The sequence below is a fragment of the Hermetia illucens genome, chromosome 1 (assembly GCF_905115235.1).
Source record: "Hermetia illucens chromosome 1, iHerIll2.2.curated.20191125, whole genome shotgun sequence".
Lineage (NCBI taxonomy): Eukaryota > Metazoa > Arthropoda > Insecta > Diptera > Stratiomyidae > Hermetia > Hermetia illucens.
The window spans coordinates 7,059,098-7,077,170 of record NC_051849.1 but is presented as its reverse complement, the minus strand read 5'-3'; the positions used below and the strand labels follow the sequence as shown (position 1 = coordinate 7,077,170).

The window sequence follows — 18,073 nt, the reverse complement described above, 5'->3', positions numbered from 1 at the left end:
GTTGTAACCATCCGATTGGGTAAAATACTTTCGATCGAAATCTATATAGGTCGAAATCTATGTAGGTCGTGCGCACCATGACGAATATTTGCCATCGAATCCCGAAATTTTGATTCGTTCCAACTTGATGGCTTCCACCTCGTGGCGCCGATAAAGTTTCCTGCTTCAATTGTTTGAAATTATATTCAATCTTCTCCTAAAAGGATGACGAAGTTCTGCACGATTTTCTCCAGTGCTTCAAATTCCTCCAAGTACTTTGTTCGTACCTCATTCTCGCTCTTTATTTTCTAGCATACTACTGGCTGACTGCTCTCACATTTACTCCAAAGTCCTTGGAGCTTTTTCAGCCTTGCCTTGAAGTATGCAAGACTGTATCCCTAGGTGATAGTTTAGCCGAGAGTGACCAGTGAGAATTCCCACTAAGATTCAGGGATTATTTTTGGTGAGGTTTAAACAATCCTTTGTGCGCTTGGGTTCTTATCCCCCAATAAGTACCCTGGATTGCTCCATTCCTGGTAGGCCCGCCCAATATAGTTCCATAAATATAGTAGCCATAAATCCCTTTCCGATTCCACAGAAGGGTTCTGACCCGTTCAAAGGCGTCCCTGCTCCCTTCTTAGATAGTTCGTCCGCTGCCTCATTACCTTCCAACCCGACATGGCCTGCCATCCAGAGTATCCAGACCTTGTTGGACGAGCCGAGCGTATTCAGTGTCTCAAGACATTGCCATACCTGTTTAGAGTTCACCTGGTTGGATCTAAGTGCCTTGATCGCTGCTTGACTTTCGGTGAGAATAGCAATGTTCTGCCTCCTGTAGTTTGCAGATTAAAGGAGGCACATCTGTCTATGGCGTGTATTTCCGACTGGAATATGCTAGGGTACCTACCCATTGGCTCCAAGTACATTTTCCTTGGACCAATGACACCGTCACATGGTCCCTTTGCTGTGAGTGATCCGTCATTGTACCAAGTAAACAGTTGCTAGTTAAGCCGTATGCCACAGCCATAATTTCCCAGTTTGCTTTATTCCTCCAACATGTTTCAATCTCCCCTCCCTCCTCTGGGTATCAGTAATTCAGGCTACCGCCTAGAAAGAATATAAATCTCGATTTAGGTAGTTCACCGCCTGACTGATACTCCCGGCCATCCTGAATATTGCCCTCCTTGTATGTACAGATGGAGAGGGGTTAATCCCAGAAAGACCTCCAGGGATGCCGTTGCGCATGTCCTCATTACCCCAATGATAAACCCGCAAGTCAGTCTTTGTAATTTGTAACTCCCTGGCTTGTATGCTGAGTTCAGTTCTCTCTGCCCAGATAGCGCCCCATAGGTAATCATTCGCCTTACTATTGCAGTGTATATCCAAAGTAGTATCTTTTTTCTCCTGCTATGGACCTACAAGTCATCACATCCCTCTTAGCTTTCCGGCAAGTATTTTCGACATGCGTCTTCCAGAGTAATTTTTGGTCTAGCGATGCTCCATGATTTCTAGGCCTCTTTGGATTATTGCTTGGAAAATGTCACCTACTGTGGGTGATTTTAGTGGTTTAAAAACTCCCACTGCCCACCTTACCCTAGCTTCCGAGCATAGTTCCCAGTTCTCCCTTCTTCCGCTTTTATTCGTTGTTCGTGTGTCTGGCAGAATGTTGTCGCCTGCTGCCTTGGGGTAGACCTCAGGAAATGAGTTCTGAGAAGAAGGCGTGCTCTGTCCTCTTCATTTGCGGTAAATGCCCCCCCCCCCTTCTTCAAACAGGCAGAGGGTATTGCCCCGTCTTTGGCTACATTCTTGTGAAGCTTGGTTACTTGTATTATTTGCTTGATCCCTTCACAGAATTCTCTGAAGCTGTTCCGTTTTGCTTCACCGATCGTGTTGCTATACGCAGTCGTTGCATTTTAGTACTTCGACAACTCCCCGGTTTGTTTTGCCCGTTTGAAGAGTTTCCATACCTCTCTCCCTATTCTGACCGGGTTCCTGTTTCACCAGGGTACATCCCATGATGACTTGACTGTCCTAATCGGACAGCTGGTCTCATATGCATCAATGATGACTGTGTTGAGGTTTTCCACCACTGATTCTAGTTTCAATCCGCTCCTGCTGTCACCGCTTCCTTGAAGGTGCTCAGCTGTATTGCATAAGATACCCAATCCGTTCTCCTGTGATTTCCTATTATTCTTTTTATTTCGGATCCAGTCCTTTCCGCCTCTATGGCTTTCGAGAGTTCTTCGGGGACCTCGATATGCTTTTCACCCGGTGCCTCGTCCGAGGAGTTTTCATTGACTTTTCGCTGTGCACGTGCACAGGTATGTTGCCAAATCGATAGTTGATATGACAATTACGACGTTTGATTTGAGGAGTCTACCCTTGCCCTTCACCTTGCTTGTGAAGACTCTCCATAATCACGTATGGAGTTCCTCATTCTGAGCGATTAGGAGGTCCATGAGATCTTCTGTATTTATTGTTGCGGCTTTCGAGAGAAAATTATCTCCATGTGTGCTCCTGGTATATTATCCCCAGCACATGTTAACAGTTCTGGTCCTTCCCACCCTGGCGACTTAGGAACTTTGGTCCTAAGATACTCTGCAGTCTCTTCCATCGCGTAGCCCACCAGGCCTGGTCGAAAACATATCCCGCTGAACACAAATTTCGCAGTCCATCCCTTGCACATTTTCCTGATGACAAGGTCTTCGATAGTTTCCTGCTCCTCACGGGCGAGTATTTGCCCGGGAAACATTTTTGGCAGTATGACAAGCCAAATGTCCTTGATCGCCGTTTAGCATCTGCGCCACTGAGCCCTGTCTCATTCCTGACATCTGATATATTTATCTCAGATGTACTTTTGCTTGTCCCCGCTTTTTGAGCAGTGGTCTTTATTGGTTGTTGTCTTGCAGTGTATCAATGTTGACCTTGAATCCACTGCTTGACGTCCCAACTCTCACCTTCTTGGCTAAAATCGCCTAGCTCTCAGTATTTTGGGGATGTGCCTCCGCCTTGTTAACCAGTTTGTATGTGGTACGGGGCCCCACTTGTTTGGTTGTAGTTGTTTTTGGTTTTAATGCGGGTACTCATTTGATTCCCACAAGTATGGGGGTTAAGAGGTCCGCCATGCTATAGCGCCCCTAGCACGGTAAGGTCAAACTTGCTCACTGAGGCGACCATGTATCAGTGAGGCTTCAGTTACCACCCGACTGTAAACTATCCAATAAGCACAGTTTGCATGACACCCTGTCTTGGAAGAGGTGTTTTTCGACTCCTGAGTCTAGATCCGTAGCGTTTTGTTAATACTAGTAGGATCACCTCGTACAGGGTGAGGCTATCACCTCTCACTAACAGTCGTGGTAGAAGAAAGTCACACATCTCCCTAGAGGAGAGACAGCTCACCCTCAAAGAGAGATAGGTTGGCCTAAGGGAGCTATATTCCGCGTCAGTCTATCCTGCAGTGCACTACTTGGCCCCCTATTGATGACTCTAGGATAAACTTAACGGAGTAACAATAAATACAGTAATATACTTCTATCAAATTCAAATACCGATATGGAGGGTATTTTCTAGCCTAGAGACCATATAGTTATAGCCTTCATATTTTTTTTCAGATTTTATGATTGAGTAATATCTGAGAATAGGTCTGTGAAAGCAATTATCACTTTCCAGTCCCTACCTAAACCTTCAGAAATGCCAAAAATTAAACCAACTTTGGAAAGTACTCACCAAGACCATTTATTTGTTACCCCACACGACTATATTTGGTGAAATAACATTTTACACCTCCCTTAAATTCAACGTAGAATCATGTTACTAACTGCATGCACAGTTCCTACTTTTCCACCAAATTTCGTGTTAATTTTAACTTACATTAATAAGAATGAATTGAACCTGTGGCGCGGCAGGATTCGCGGCATTCGAAATTTATTTCGAATGTTGAGAATGTGAGCAGTCAGATGACGCCACCGGCGCTCTCCACACATTTTTAGAACTCGCCACAGGAGTGGAGAGCAGGCGGTGGAAGAGTGCCATTAGTAGGCTGCGGAATGACAAGAAAAAAAATGGCGAATCTTCCGTCAGTCGTCATAGAGAGAAGGAGATTACGGAAAAAGTATTATGTATCTTATGTATAGAAGTTGTAATTTTAATTATTTACAAAAATTAACTCGAATTAACAAAAATCGATCCCAATACGTTTTTATAATAATAGTGTTAGCTATAATGTGTAAAATAAAGTTGTATTAACTAAATTTTAGCTAATAATAGCTAAAAACCCTTCAACTAAACTTTTAAATATTCAGATTCAGGTATTTTCAGATTTTTTTCTACACGAAGAAGTATCTTGAACAGAACAGTAACATATTTAACCTAATTTATTATCCCTATCCCCTTGATATCTTCTTTCTAATGTTCAACGGAAACTAAATCAAAATATTGCAATTTAAAGTTCATCGAACTTCCAATAAGTTAATATTCAGTTTAATAACGATTATCGCGAATTGAGGCGAACATTCCCCAGCTTTTATCTATAAAATGGATTGAGAAATTGTAATGAATTACGGAAAGTGAAACGACGCCTAACAACCGCAATTTCCTATTCCGCGTACAATCAATCACTCAAAATTACTTTTTTTCTTCTCATCCTGATTTATCTAGGAAACATTGGTTCAATGATCTCAAACATGAACGTTGCCCGTGTCGAATTCCAGAACCGCATGGACGGGGTTAAACAGTACATGGCATTCCGTAAAGTGGGCCACGAGCTCGAGGCACGTGTCATTCGATGGTTTGCATATACATGGTCGCAAAGTGGCGCCCTGGATGAGGAGCGAGTCCTTGCAGCACTCCCGGATAAACTCAAAGCGGAAATTGCTATCCGCGTCCACATGGAAACCTTAAAGCAAGTCCGAATATTCCAAGACTGCGAGCCAGGATTGCTGGAGGCGTTGGTGTTGAAGCTTAAGCTCCAGGTTTTCAGCCCTGGGGATTACATATGCCGGAAAGGTGATGTCGGCAAGGAAATGTATATAGTGAAGCGAGGACGACTGTCGGTGGTGGCAGACGATGGTGTTACTGTGTTGGCGACACTTGGGGCCGGATCGGTTTTCGGCGAAGTATCCGTCCTGGAGATTGCTGGAAATCGAACGGGAAATCGTCGAACGGCAAACGTACGGTCTTTGGGATATTCGGACTTATTCTGTCTTGCAAAACGTGATTTATGGGAAGCCTTAGCAGATTATCCGGAAGCCAGAGCCACATTAACCGAACGAGGATGTCAGCTACTGAGAAAAGATGGCCTCTTGGATGAGGAGGTTTTCGCAAGTACGTTATAAATTGTTTTTCATTTGAATATAAATTTCGCGTTTTTCATCTAATTCCAACTTCCTAAATGCATTTTCCTTTATTTCCACGTAGATGCCCAACGAGTTCAGGACACTCTGGAAACTGGAGTTGAAAAACTAGAACATGCCGTCGAAAACCTAAACTTAAGACTAGCAAGACTCTTAGCAGAATATTCAGCAAGCCAGGCGAAACTCAAACAAAGGATTGCAAAATTAGAATTAAAGTAAGTATCCTTGCTCTTCCTATTTAGTCGGTTTAATCGGAAAAATTGCTGAGATTAATATAACGTTTCATATATGATTCATGACACAATTATAGGTCATTCGGGGAGAACTCCACAAAAGATAAATAAATCTTGAAGGTTGGACTTTTTTCTCAAATGCGGTAATATTGCACCAAAAACGCAATTTGTTTTTGTAGCCTTTAGTATATTGTTGCACCGTGTGGAGGCGTTAAAAGCACGTGGTGTTTTCTTGTTTGCAAATTATCACATTTTCTGAAATAAAATATAATAAAGCATCACCGAGAAGCTTGCTATGCTATGCACAACTCGTGTGATTTCGTTATTATATTAGCTTTGAAATGAATGATGTTTGGTAAAACTATGTTAGGAACCCTTAGTCCATAGTTCCAAAGACTCTCTTACAAAACAAAAATGTGATGTGATGTGATGTTAACGCTCATCATATATGCTAGGAAAGCTTCAACATCAACGCGAAAGGCTCGAGACTACGGTGGGAACTGAACTGCAGATCCTCAAATTTCCCCAACCTGGTCAAGTGAGACGTCATTGACATCACGGTGGCATTCCTTGACATTGCGGTTCTTGCCGGAGAGTGGAAAGTATCAAATGATATCACACTCTTGAATCACAGGCGCACTGATTTCATAATTGGATTCATCTCCAATCACTCCGTTTCTCAATCAACGTGGGCCACGTACAAAACAGAACTGAGTGCCTGAGTTACGATCCTTGGGAGATGCATCAAATCCAGTAAACAATCCAGATGATTTGAACTAGCATAAGTGAAGCTTTCGAAGAGAGCTGATCGCTCAAGACGGCAAAGAAGGGTAAAACACCTAATTGGAACTCGGATTTGACGAAACAGAACAGAATCGCGAGGTTACTGCTCGACCCAGTAGCTCAAAAACCGCATAACGTTAGGAGAGGCTTTTGCTAAAAGACTAACTTCCTTGGGCCAACGTCAAAGCTGAAGCCGATCCTTGCCAAATACCGTAGCCAGAAGCTAGGTTGTCTACTTTGACAGAGCGCGAGGTATTCAGAAAGCGACGAAGAAATGGAAAACCATTTGCTTGAAGTGAATTCCTCAGGCAGCATCCAAAATCAGATACATACAGTTCTCAACCAAAAGATTAGACCCTGGCATACAAAGTATTATCACAGTAACGAGTGATATTAGCATTTAACTCGTTCCAGAGATACAACTCTGATGGCATTGTTCCTGCTCTAGTAATAGAGGAAATAGTTCCCCTGGCCTAGCACACGCTCCAATTAACTGACATGATGCAAAGGTGATATTTATTCCCAAACCAGGGGAAATCCTGTCCGATTTTCCACCATATCTCGCATCCCCGGCATAGTAACGTGAAAATCTTACATTTCTGAAATCTGAGCCGCCTCTCCTTTGAATCACGGTGTCTCCACGGAAATCCCAACATTTTGCATTTTTGGTGACTTTGTCTACCTGGGGGTTGTTGAAACTTTCAATTTTCTTGGATTTCGCCTATCCTCTCCGCCGCCCGACTTTCCCCGATATCTCGCATTCCCGTTTTGGTAATTTTGTCGACCCGGGGTTGCGGAAATTTTCGATTTTCTCTGATTTTGGCCGGCGGCTGATTTTCCGGAATATCTCGCGTCCCCGACATCGTGGCGTCCATTTCTGAAATCTGGGCCGCGTGCCCTTTCGATGAACGTGTCACCCACGGGAATCCGACAATTTTGCATTTTCGATCATTTTGTCGACCCGGGGCACGTGAACATTTTCAATTTTCTTGGATTTCGGCCAGCCTCGCCTGCGGCCGATTTTCTTCTATATCTGGCGTTCTCGACATCGTAGCATGCAATTTTTTGTATTTCTGAAAGCTGGGCCACCTTCCCTTTCGATCAAGGTACTGCTCATGGCAATCCGACGATTTTGCATTTTTGGTGATTTTGTCGGCTCTGGGTTCGTGGAAATTTTCATTTTTTTCAATTTCGGCCAAACTCTCCAGCGCCTAGTTTTCGCGATACCTCGCTCTCACGCCATCGTATCTTGAAAATTCTTGTAATCCCGAAATCTTGGTCGCTTCCCCTTTCAATGAAGGTATCGTTTACAGGAATACGAGAATTTTGCGTTTTTCGTGACCTGTCGTGGCAGTCGTGTGAATTTCTAATTTTCTTGGATTTTGGCCAACCTCTCCAGCGGCTGACTTTGCACGATATCTCGTGTTCCCGGCACCGCAGCGTGAAAATTCTTATATTTCTGAAATCTGGACCGCATCCTCTTTCGGTCAGGTTCGTCGGCGGGAATCCAACGATTTTACATTTTTGGTCAGTCTGTCGACCTAGTGGTCGCAAAAATTTAAATTTTCTCGGATATTGGCCCGCCTCCCCGGCGGTGATTTTCCGCGGTACCTCGCGTTCACGGCACCGTAATGTGTAGATTCCTGCATTTTCGAAATCTGGGTTACGTCTCCTTTCGATCAAGGCATCGCCCATCGGAATGCGACAATTTGACGTTTTCTATCATTTTTTTGACCCGGGGATCGAGGAAATTTTCAATTTTCTTGGATTTCGGCCAGCTTCCCAGCGGCTGGTTTTTCACGATATCTCGTCATCCTGGCATCGTATCGTGAAAATTCTTGCTTTCCCGAAATCTTGGCCGCCTCCCCTTCCGATCAAGGTGTCCTCCACGGAGATTCAAAGATTTTGCACTTTTGGTGATTTTGTCGACCCGCGGTTGCAGAAATTTTCAATTTTCTTGGATTTCGGCCGGTTTTCCACGATATCTCGCGTTCCCGCCATCGTAGCGTAAAAATTCTTACATTTCTGAAATCGGGCCGCCTCCTTTTCCGATCAAGGCACCCCCAAAGAAGATCCCAAGATTTTGTCGACTTGGGAGCCGTGAAAACTTTCAAATTTCCTGGATTTTGACCAACATTTCCAGCGCCCAATTTTCCGCAATATTTCGCGTTCCCGGCATCGTAGCGTGCGAATTCTTGCATATCTGAAATCTGGGCCGCATCCCCTTTCGATCGAGGTACAACCCACAGGAATTCGACGATTTTGCATTTTAAGCGACTTTGTCGACCCGGGGGCCGTGAAAATTTAAAAATTTTTTTTGGATTTCGGTCAGCCTCCCCGTCGCCCATTTTTTCTGGACTGGCAAAAGCAGAGCCTGGGCTGGCCAGTCAGCCAGCCCACTCATTCCCCTCTATGTTATTATGATAGGGAGCCGAAAGGAGGGTGACTTTGAGCGTGCCTCCCAGACTGCTCTTCACATTTCGGCCTAACTAGCCTGGAGGATTTCGTTACTAGGTACCAGACCATAATGGCCGCTTGACTGTCGGTCGGAATAGTTATCATACCCTTGTAGCTCAGATTATGCCATCATACAATGGAGCCGTACGTTAGGATGGGGCGCACCACAGCTGTACACATCCAGAGAACTATCCTCCGCCGGAAAGCTCATTTCTTCGCAAAGGTTTCTTGCAGGTATAGAAGGCAATACAGCCCTTCTTAACCCGCAGTTCTATATTAAATCTCCAATTTAGTTTTGGATCCAGGATTACACCCAGATACTTTACATTGGAGAAAAGTGTCAATCATTGTCCATTCAGCTAGTTAAGTGGTTACTTCCCAGATCGGACTGGATTATCCAAGCTATTAGCATGGATATTATCCAATGAGTAAGATACTCCTCCAACTCAACACTGTTCAAGGCTTCTTTGATGACGTTGGTACTAACATTGTTGAATTCCAAGGTAGACCGCTTTTACTGCAGTAACTGCTCAACCATGCCAATTACCTCGTGAAAAGCGGTTTCTGTGGATTTACCTTTGAGGTAGACATGCTATGATTAAGAGAAAGGCATCCTCTCCATTTTTGAGTGGATGTATAAGACGCGCTCTAGGGTTTCATACACGAAAAACGTGAGGCTGATCGGTCAAAAGTTCCTTCGTGGACTCATGGCCGCGCCCGCTCGCTTCCGGTATGAAAACAACTTGTGCGCGTTTCCAAGACTGTGGTACCTATCCCGAATATATACAGGTCCGGTAAGTCTCGGCAATACAACCCTTTCCTGCTGCTTCTGTAGCATTATTGGCGCCATCTGGACCCGGATATTTATATGCGGAGAAGGTATCTATAGTCTAGGCGATTTTATCCTAGGTAATTACCGATTTGATAGTCTCGCACGGCTTGGGTGGCTTTATACCGTCCAAGCAAGGCTCTGAACCACAATCCTCTTCGCTGACAGAAAAGTGGGTCTGAACCAGCGGCTCCAAGATTTCACCACAAAAATTCCTCCAGGAGCTTCCGACTTTTTAAGAAAGGATGGGTTCCTATGTTCCTTGGACAAAATCTTACTGAGCCTTGCAGATTTGTTGGTGCTTTCAATGTTTTGAAAATAGTCCATCCAAGTCTTGATAGTTTCCCCGGGTAATCCTTGTATGAAATATTTATACTTGCAGCGGATGATGAAGATCTCCCTGGTAGACTTCCTGAGGCTGGCAGATCTTCATTCCACCGAAGTGGTCTTTTTGCCGTATTGAGCAGGACAAGAAACTTCAAAGGCGGTTTCGAATGTTTTTTGCAGAGCTCAGACTGCATCGGAGAGTTTATTCTTGATAACTTGACCAAACTTTTTCCACTCGATCCTCCTGGGGTCTCTATAAGGTTTGAAGACCTCTCCGGCAAAATTTAGACTGAAATCTATCCAACTATGAACTGAGAAGGACATCTGGTCAGCCACTCTCTAGTTCTTCACTCTAAGAATCCCATTGTCTGTTAGTATGGTGATATATAAGACTTCCTCCCAACCGACACAGTCCTCCGAGCTGAGAAAATGGAAGGTTGGTGTAATTCCACTGTTATACATCGATAGATCTGTATTAATCAGGAAGAAAAAATGGCTCATCTCTTTCGTTGATTTGCGAGCTACCCCTAACGTATGCCTTGCATTGGTGTCGCAGCCTATCATCAGGCTGGCCTTCTTTGTTGCTATGGCGGACGTCAAATGTTGCAGTTCTTCTGTCGGAGCTGATCGGTCGTGAGTGATGAGAGCCGGAGGAAATATACACGTTCTCTGCCCCGCCTGCTCCAGTTTGATCATCACTAGGACGCCGGAACTCAGGGCCGGGCACAGAAAAGCGTGCAGACTCTTCGACGCAAGGATAAGAATAATAATAATAATCGTTGGGGTAACAATCCAATCGGATCAGGGCCTTGTTTATACTGAACAGGAAATATTGACTTTTCGCCTGGCGTTCCTCCTCCTGATAACTACCCAGTCGTCTGTAGGATTTCTGGGGTTTTGAAAGCGCAGGGGTTAGACGAGTTTATCTTGCCGCTAGCAGAATTGCCATCAGCCAGCGCTACACATAAGTGACTCCTGGTCATGTCGCTGAGGGATTTCGCAGTATCTGGCACCTCAGCAGTTGTTACCCACTCGGCTCCGCTTGTGTTTTTGTTCAATCTCATCTTCAGATCGATTGTACTCATCTGTCAGGCGTTTGCTGTTATATTCTTCAGCAATTTAGTGAGGTCCTTTTCGGCTGACTCGTCGACAGTACCTCCTTATTATTGCTTGATCATGCTAAGAATATGCAGAAGGCCATGCATATTCGCTGGTTCTTGAGCAGAACTCCAGTGGACCTTCGCTTCTTAGCCGGTGTCCGGTGACTGACAATCTTGTCGATCTTCACTTTAAAGGGGTCTCCCGAAGTCGATGGTTTCGGTTAGGAATATTACGGCTGGTACTCGCTACACCCAATTTGACGGCAGTGTCTGGAAACCACCCCCGTCTGGCGCCTTGCTCCGGGAGGCCTTTGCGGTTGGTTTCAGCAGAGCAGTGCTATGGCTGGCACCGATTGTTCTGCTCAGGACGTCTACTGTCTTCTGTTTCCTCAGCTCGTTCTCTGATGATGCGCCTGGTATCACCACAATGAGGACACCAGTACTTAACACTGATTCGCCCACCCTAGCTCATTTCCCAACAGGATCGGGACAGCATTTTAGAATTATTGGAGGAAAGGCAAATTTCTTGTTGTATTTTCATGTTCAATTCCAGTTCTCCCCGGCATTTAAGGATTTTATGAAATTCATTTCGGTTTAGAAATGGGTTGGTTTGGGGAATTTGAATAGATGGACTTGGACCCTCTCGATGATCCAAAGCCATTATCGTAGCCATTTACCTGACTCTCTCAAGCATAACAACAAGAACAAATGAATTCGACCTTCATCAAAAATACAAAACACCAGTAATTATTTTTGAAAATAAATCGGGCTCAGATCCATAACAATCACCGTTTTATAACTTGAAGGAGTCCTCCAGAGGTGATTAGCATCCTCTGTTCGTCCAACGTAAAGTATCGTGTTTTAAGACTGGTAAAGACTCTGGCACTTTTTTTTGTTGATTAACACAATTTGATGAAAAATCTTTTGCACAATTTAAATTTTCTAAAGTATCTCATTTCTCATGCTTTTGTGTATCTATTTCATTTACAGTTTTCATACGATTCACTCTCCGCTAGCATATGAGGAGGAGCATTTCCTTCAGCCTCCACCCCGTACAGGACGTCTTTATTCGCTTCAAACGAAACGGAAAAAGTCTCGACCGACATCATCAATATCTGGAATTACAAAGCAGAATACGTTATGAACATCGTTTCTGATAGTAATTGTAATGGCGCAATATCCTGGTGACGACATGGAGATATACAGATACTACCCCTCTCATCTTTTCATCTTAATGCCAACATCTCGAGAATTTATGTTGGTTATACCCATCTCGGATAAAATGATGGGAAAAAAATATAGCGACCGCTAGGGTTTTTGTGTATGTCCCGAAGTAAATCAATATGAAACCGGCATATCCTTTTTATATCTCCATTTCAGATAGAAACAGAATTCATTGACCGGCTTTATTTCAAATGCACGCGTATTTTTTTTTATTTTTCGTTTATTTTTTGGGGTTGAAACTGACAAGATAAGATACATATATTGTGTGTAAATGACAATTTTCTCATGAAAAGTATGAAGCGGGTCAGTCAATTCGAATTTTTTAGATAAGATACTTTGCAGATTGGCTAAAAAGTCTAAGAAAATTGTAGTAATACCGCCTCTGTCCACTACATCTTGAAGGGTATTTAGATTTTATGCGCACATAAAACACCAAAGGGAATTCGGATGTGAATCATTTAGTTTTTTAAATTCAGAACAAAAAAGGTGTGAATTGGCCAAGACGGGGTACCTAACGCTTACAGGTTTCTTTTAAATTAAAAAAATTACCAAATAATTACTAATTATTCAAGCTCAAAAGTAAAAAAAGTCATATCACATCACCTGGTGCTTGGTGAGGGCAAGACGGAGTAAGGCGCAACCAGGGCCATAACACAGGTAGGTGGTGAGAATTATGCCCCCCCCCCCCCGACCCTACTATTCCTAGTTTTCATTAAAATGTATGGTCCAGCGTCCCCCCCCAAATTACGGGTCTGGTAGTATCCCCTCTTTGCCAGCGCCTTCTCGTCAGATTTAGGACATACGTTTATTATTGTTTGCGGCACTTGTGGTCGTCTGGAATTGTCCACCGTCTTTCGTCGTTTCATGACTTTGTTCTCTAACCTTATTTCCCGCCCTTTGGAGCTCCAATTGTCTGTTGTCATTCCTATTTCGGTTATCTTCTTCTACGAGCTATCTTTTTATCTTTTCTGCCATTTCTTCTTTGTATAGTGACCCAGGAATTATTCCAATTGTCTTTCGTTTTTAGGTCAGGAGTTACTAACTCGTTACTCTCGACTAACGGTAGAAAATTGGGATTCTTCCGGTCTGTTTTTGTACTAACAAACCTGGATCTTCCAGGCTAACAACTATCATAGGGACCGTATGGATGGTAGTCGCTGCATTACTGTTTGGAATAGGTTCATAAATCGATTATTATAGAAACCCTGTGTTATCCAGGCATATTTCTACTATAATAGTATCACTTCTCTCCGCTGAAACCAACCCCTACTTGTTTTCGAATTCGCTTTGCCACAATTTTTAGTGCCCAACAACTTCTCTACTGAACTTGACAGCTGTAGCTGCTTTTGAGTTCCCTTACTGATATCTCAGAGATTTTTGCAAAAGCCACAGAAACCTGTCTTTGGCAGCTTCCTGAAAGGATAGGGTTAACAATTTCGATTTGCTTGATTTGGGTATAAATGCGTGGAGAGACCCTTCACATCTAGTATATAAGTACGAAGTTCCCTTTCTTCAACTTCCATAAAAACAGGTCGCTTTGCGTCTCAGGAAGCCCTTATACTCGTAGATGAAGAAGCAACATAGAGTTTGACATATCGGTAATAACCACAGAAACCCAAACCCCCCTCCTATCCCTCTGACTTAAGCTGTTCCATTCTGTCGGACCTCCCCTTTTCTCCTCCACCCTGAGCAACCTAAAAATATACCACGTAACAGCTTCACTTGGCATCATCTTCGCCTGAGCCATACTATCTCTGGAAGTTCTCCAATGAGTATGATACAGGAGCTGGTCAAAATTAAGGTACCAGCATAAATTTCCGCTATCTCCATAATGCGGCTCCTCTGCAATTCACCCTTCGCACGAGCTTAAAAACCTTCCTAGGTTTTTCTACTGAGCTTGCATTGTCCTTCCCCATGTTCTACTGCAAATTTACTGTATCTCTTCCCTAAAATCGGTCCTAATATTATCTGCCGATGAACCGTTGTGGAATCAGTGTACGTGATTTCTTGTATGCCTTTCGATTGACCTTATCGCAACTCACTAACTCTAACACTAAACTCAACTACGTATATTTGTCGACGTACAGAATCCTTTTAAGAGCCTACTCTACTTTGCTAATCGACCAACTTGAGGTTCCTTTACCTGCTTTATAGGTTTTCCCTTTCTCTTTGAATAATTCTTATCTGGTGTCTTCTCGATCAGATTGAGGGTAATCCGACCCCATTCTACCAGAATTTGGCGTTTCTGTGGCGGAATGCGTATCATAGCAACACTAGGTCGCATGTGGCAACCATATTGAAACCAATGTCGACCCACCAACTAGACCAGGTAGTCCTTTTCAGTACGCATTTAATATTCCTTTCGTTGGTCAGTGTGTTTGTGAAAAAAATAACAATAAATTGCATCCTTGGATTTTTTTCTGGATCATCGGAAAATAGGCTGCAAACAGGTTCTCGAACTTTGTCAAAATAAGACTTCGAGAAACGTAGCTGCTATACATCTTAACCTTCCTTACCTCCATTTTTTTTTTTTGTGCGTACACGGAGGTGGAAAATCTTAGAAAGACACGTCCGCCGCAGTTCCGCCGCCCAAACGGCGGAACTACAGCGGGCGCGTGTGGGATTCACACCCACTAAAAGCCACCCCCGGTCTCTCCAGCCCCAGCCCCGCGGGACCACCATTGAGGTATTACTTCGTGGGGTAGGTTTGCTCTTAGGCACTCATCCTTCTCCTATTTGCAGCTTTCCTCCCTCATTGTTCCTTCAGCAACTCCTCCTGTATTTCGATGATTGCGGAGCCAACTGCAAGCCACTTCTCCTCGGACTCCAGCATTTCAGTAACCAAGCTCTCCGGGGTCCCGCTCTTGCCCAGCACCTGGTTTAAGCTCCTTCTCTCCATCGCAAATCGTGGGCAGTGAAACATCACATGCTCTGAATCCTCCGGTATGCCATCGCATCTGGGACATTTCGGAGAATCATCCAACCCAAAGCGGTGCAGATACTGCCTGTAGCAACCACCGTGTCCCGTGAGGAACTGGGTAATGTAGTAGTTGGTCTCCCCATGTTTTCGCTCAAGCCACACCCTAATGTTGGGAATGAGCCTGTGCGTCCACCGACCTTTCGTAGACTCGTCCCATCTGCGTTGCCAGATATCAAGCGACTCTGACCTTGCCGCATTTCTACGCTGTGCATGTCCTTCCATATGTCTTGCATTGTACAGGACACTCATTTCTTTGGCCAAAATGTCAACCGGGATCATGCCTGCCACCACCAATACTGTCTCATCTGATGTGGTTCTAAAAGCACTGCAAACCCTCAAAGCCATCCGCCGGTAAACCGAGTTCACCTGCTTGCGTCTCTGAGAGTTTGCAAGCGCCTCTGTCCACACAGGCGACGAGTAGAGCAGGATGGAGCGCACCACCCCGGCTAGCACCAACCTCCGGCAATGTTTCGGTCCACCAATATTTGGCAACATTTTTGCAAGTGCCGTGGTGGCACTGGCTGCCTTTTGGCATGCATACTCTAGCTGTTCCCTAAAACTCAATTTGGTGTCAATTATTAACCCCAGGTATTTGATAGCCGGCTTTGATACGACCGTATGTCTACCGACCTTCACTTTCACAGTGTTATTTTTCCTGCGTTTCGTTATTAAGACCGCTTCCGTTTTCGCGTCTGCCAAGGTTAGCCCGGCCTTTTCTAACCAGGACTTTACCGCTCTCACTGTTTCCGTTGCGTAAACCTCCACATCTTCTGGGTGTTTTGCTGCAACAACCGCAGCTAGGTCATCAGCAAAGCCGACAATCGTAGTCCCCTCTGGGACGGGAAGAGCAAGCGCCCCATTATACATGATATTCCACAACAGGGGACCAAGTACCGATCCCTGTGGTACCCCGGCTGTGACAATGTACTCTTTGGGGCCCTCATCCACCCCGTACCAGAGAGTCCTCTCTGAGAGGTAGTTTTCCACCAAATTCGCTAAGTATCCGGGGACACCTATGTCAGCCAACGCCCCTTTAATTCTATTTCAGTTGGCCGAGTTGAATGCGTTTTTCACATCCAACGCCACCACGGCACAGCAGCCGCCAGAAATCAGTGCACCTTTTGGCAGGTTTACCACCATGCCAATTGCGTCCACCATAGAGTGGACGCGTCGGAAACCAAACTGGCGTTCCGACAAACCATTGCTGGCTTCGCCGATGGGCAGGAGTCTGTTGTAGATGACTCTCTCTATCATCTTCCCCATTGTATCCAACAGGCAGATAGGACGATACGACGCTGGGTTTACAGGTGGCTTGCCAGGCTTCGGAAGCAACACCAACTTTTGCTGTTTCCACTGGGCAGGGAATATTCCTTCTTTTAGGCACGCCTCGAAGGTGTTGGCGAAAAGGTCGGGCGTAGTCTTCACTGCCAGTTTCAAAGCTCGGTTGGGGATGCCATCCAAACCTGGGGCCTTGTTGTCACCGAACCTACCACATATTTCCCGCAGCTCCTCCACAGTTACAGGCGGTATTATGCCGTCATTTAGTTGGACAAAAATTTGCCTTCCCCTATTTTCGTGGTGAGGGAACAGAGTGGTAACAATCTGTTTCAGGAGGCGCGGACAGGTCACCTGGGGTGATTTCCGCAGCCTTTTCATCACCACTCTGTAAGCCTCGCCCTAAGGGTTTATGTCGGCATGGTCGCACAGCTGTTTGAAGCAGTTCTTTTTGCTCCTCCGAATGGCTTCCTTTAGGCGGCCACGCAATTGCTTGTGTGCCTCCTCTCGACCGTCGAAACCGGGTTTTCCCCTGAGCCTCTGGCAAAGCCTCCTTGCCCGCAAAAACTTGCAATTTCGTTGTTCCACCAGTAGTTGGGTTGTCTACTGGGGAGCAATCGCCTTCTGGGCATAGTAGCATCGCATGCTTCCGTCACCCATCGAGTGATCTGGGTGGCTTTCTCTCCAGCCCTACCATTCAGGGATATGTCGGGTTTGAGCACCGCGGAAAACGTGTCCCCCTCGAAAGCTTTCACTGTCCATCCGATCATACCACCCGGCATTCTGCGAAAACTCTTTTTCGAGCTCGATCCGTCCTTGATCTCTATGCAGATTACCTGGTGGTCGCTGTGAGTCTAGTCCTCACTGACATGCCAAGCGATTCTACTGGCTAAAGTGGCACTCACGTATGTCAGGTCCACTATAGACCCCAGGCCCCTTCCCCGGAAAGTGTACGAAGACCCAACATTCGCCAGTACCACGTCCAGCTCCGCGAATGCTTCGAGGAGAACACGTCCCCTGACATTAGTTATCCGGCTGCCCCATTCAAGAGCCCACGCATTGAAATCGCCTCCTATTATGATCGGCCAACGTCCTCTTGCATCCAAAACAAGAGCAGCAAGCATCCGCTCATACTCGACGTGTGTAGCGCTGGGTGGAGCATAGCAGCTGTAGATGTGGATGCCCTTCACCTTCGCTCTGATGAAGCCCTCCTCCGGGTGCTCCATTATTTCCTGGAAGGCTTGTTCTCCACAAGTCCACAGCGCTGCTTGGCCCATTTGGTCTTTGACTCAAACGCTACCACCGCGGTTTCGGTATGGTTCACTTAGTATGACCACATCGATGTTTTTCTCGCGGATGGTTTGCGCGAGTAGATCCTGCGCCGCCTCGCAGTGGTTGAGGTTGATTTGGACCAACCTCATCTGCGATTTGTGCTAAGGGCTCTCCTGTATTCCGGGCACCTGCTGCTGCCCGCAATGTGCCGATGGTCCACACCCTCCTTTCCTTTACACAGTAGACAATTTGGGTCAGCTCCG

At 45.2% G+C, this 18,073-nt stretch overlaps 1 protein-coding gene across 5 annotated transcripts in view; it reads left to right on the top strand.

Annotated features, from left to right (window-relative positions):
• Positions 1-12,899, top strand: part of LOC119647233 (cyclic nucleotide-gated cation channel subunit A) — a 142,024-nt gene extending 129,125 nt beyond the window's left edge. For all 5 annotated transcript variants that reach the window (XM_038048089.1, XM_038048093.1, XM_038048092.1 and 2 more), the window contains 3 exons: positions 4,636-5,301; positions 5,395-5,545; positions 12,050-12,899. In XM_038048089.1, the coding sequence (XP_037904017.1) occupies positions 4,636-5,301; positions 5,395-5,545; positions 12,050-12,203 (971 nt within the window). In that variant the 3' untranslated portion in view covers positions 12,204-12,899. The remainder of the gene's footprint in view (positions 1-4,635; positions 5,302-5,394; positions 5,546-12,049) is intronic.
• The last annotated feature ends 5,174 nt before the right edge of the window (positions 12,900-18,073 follow it).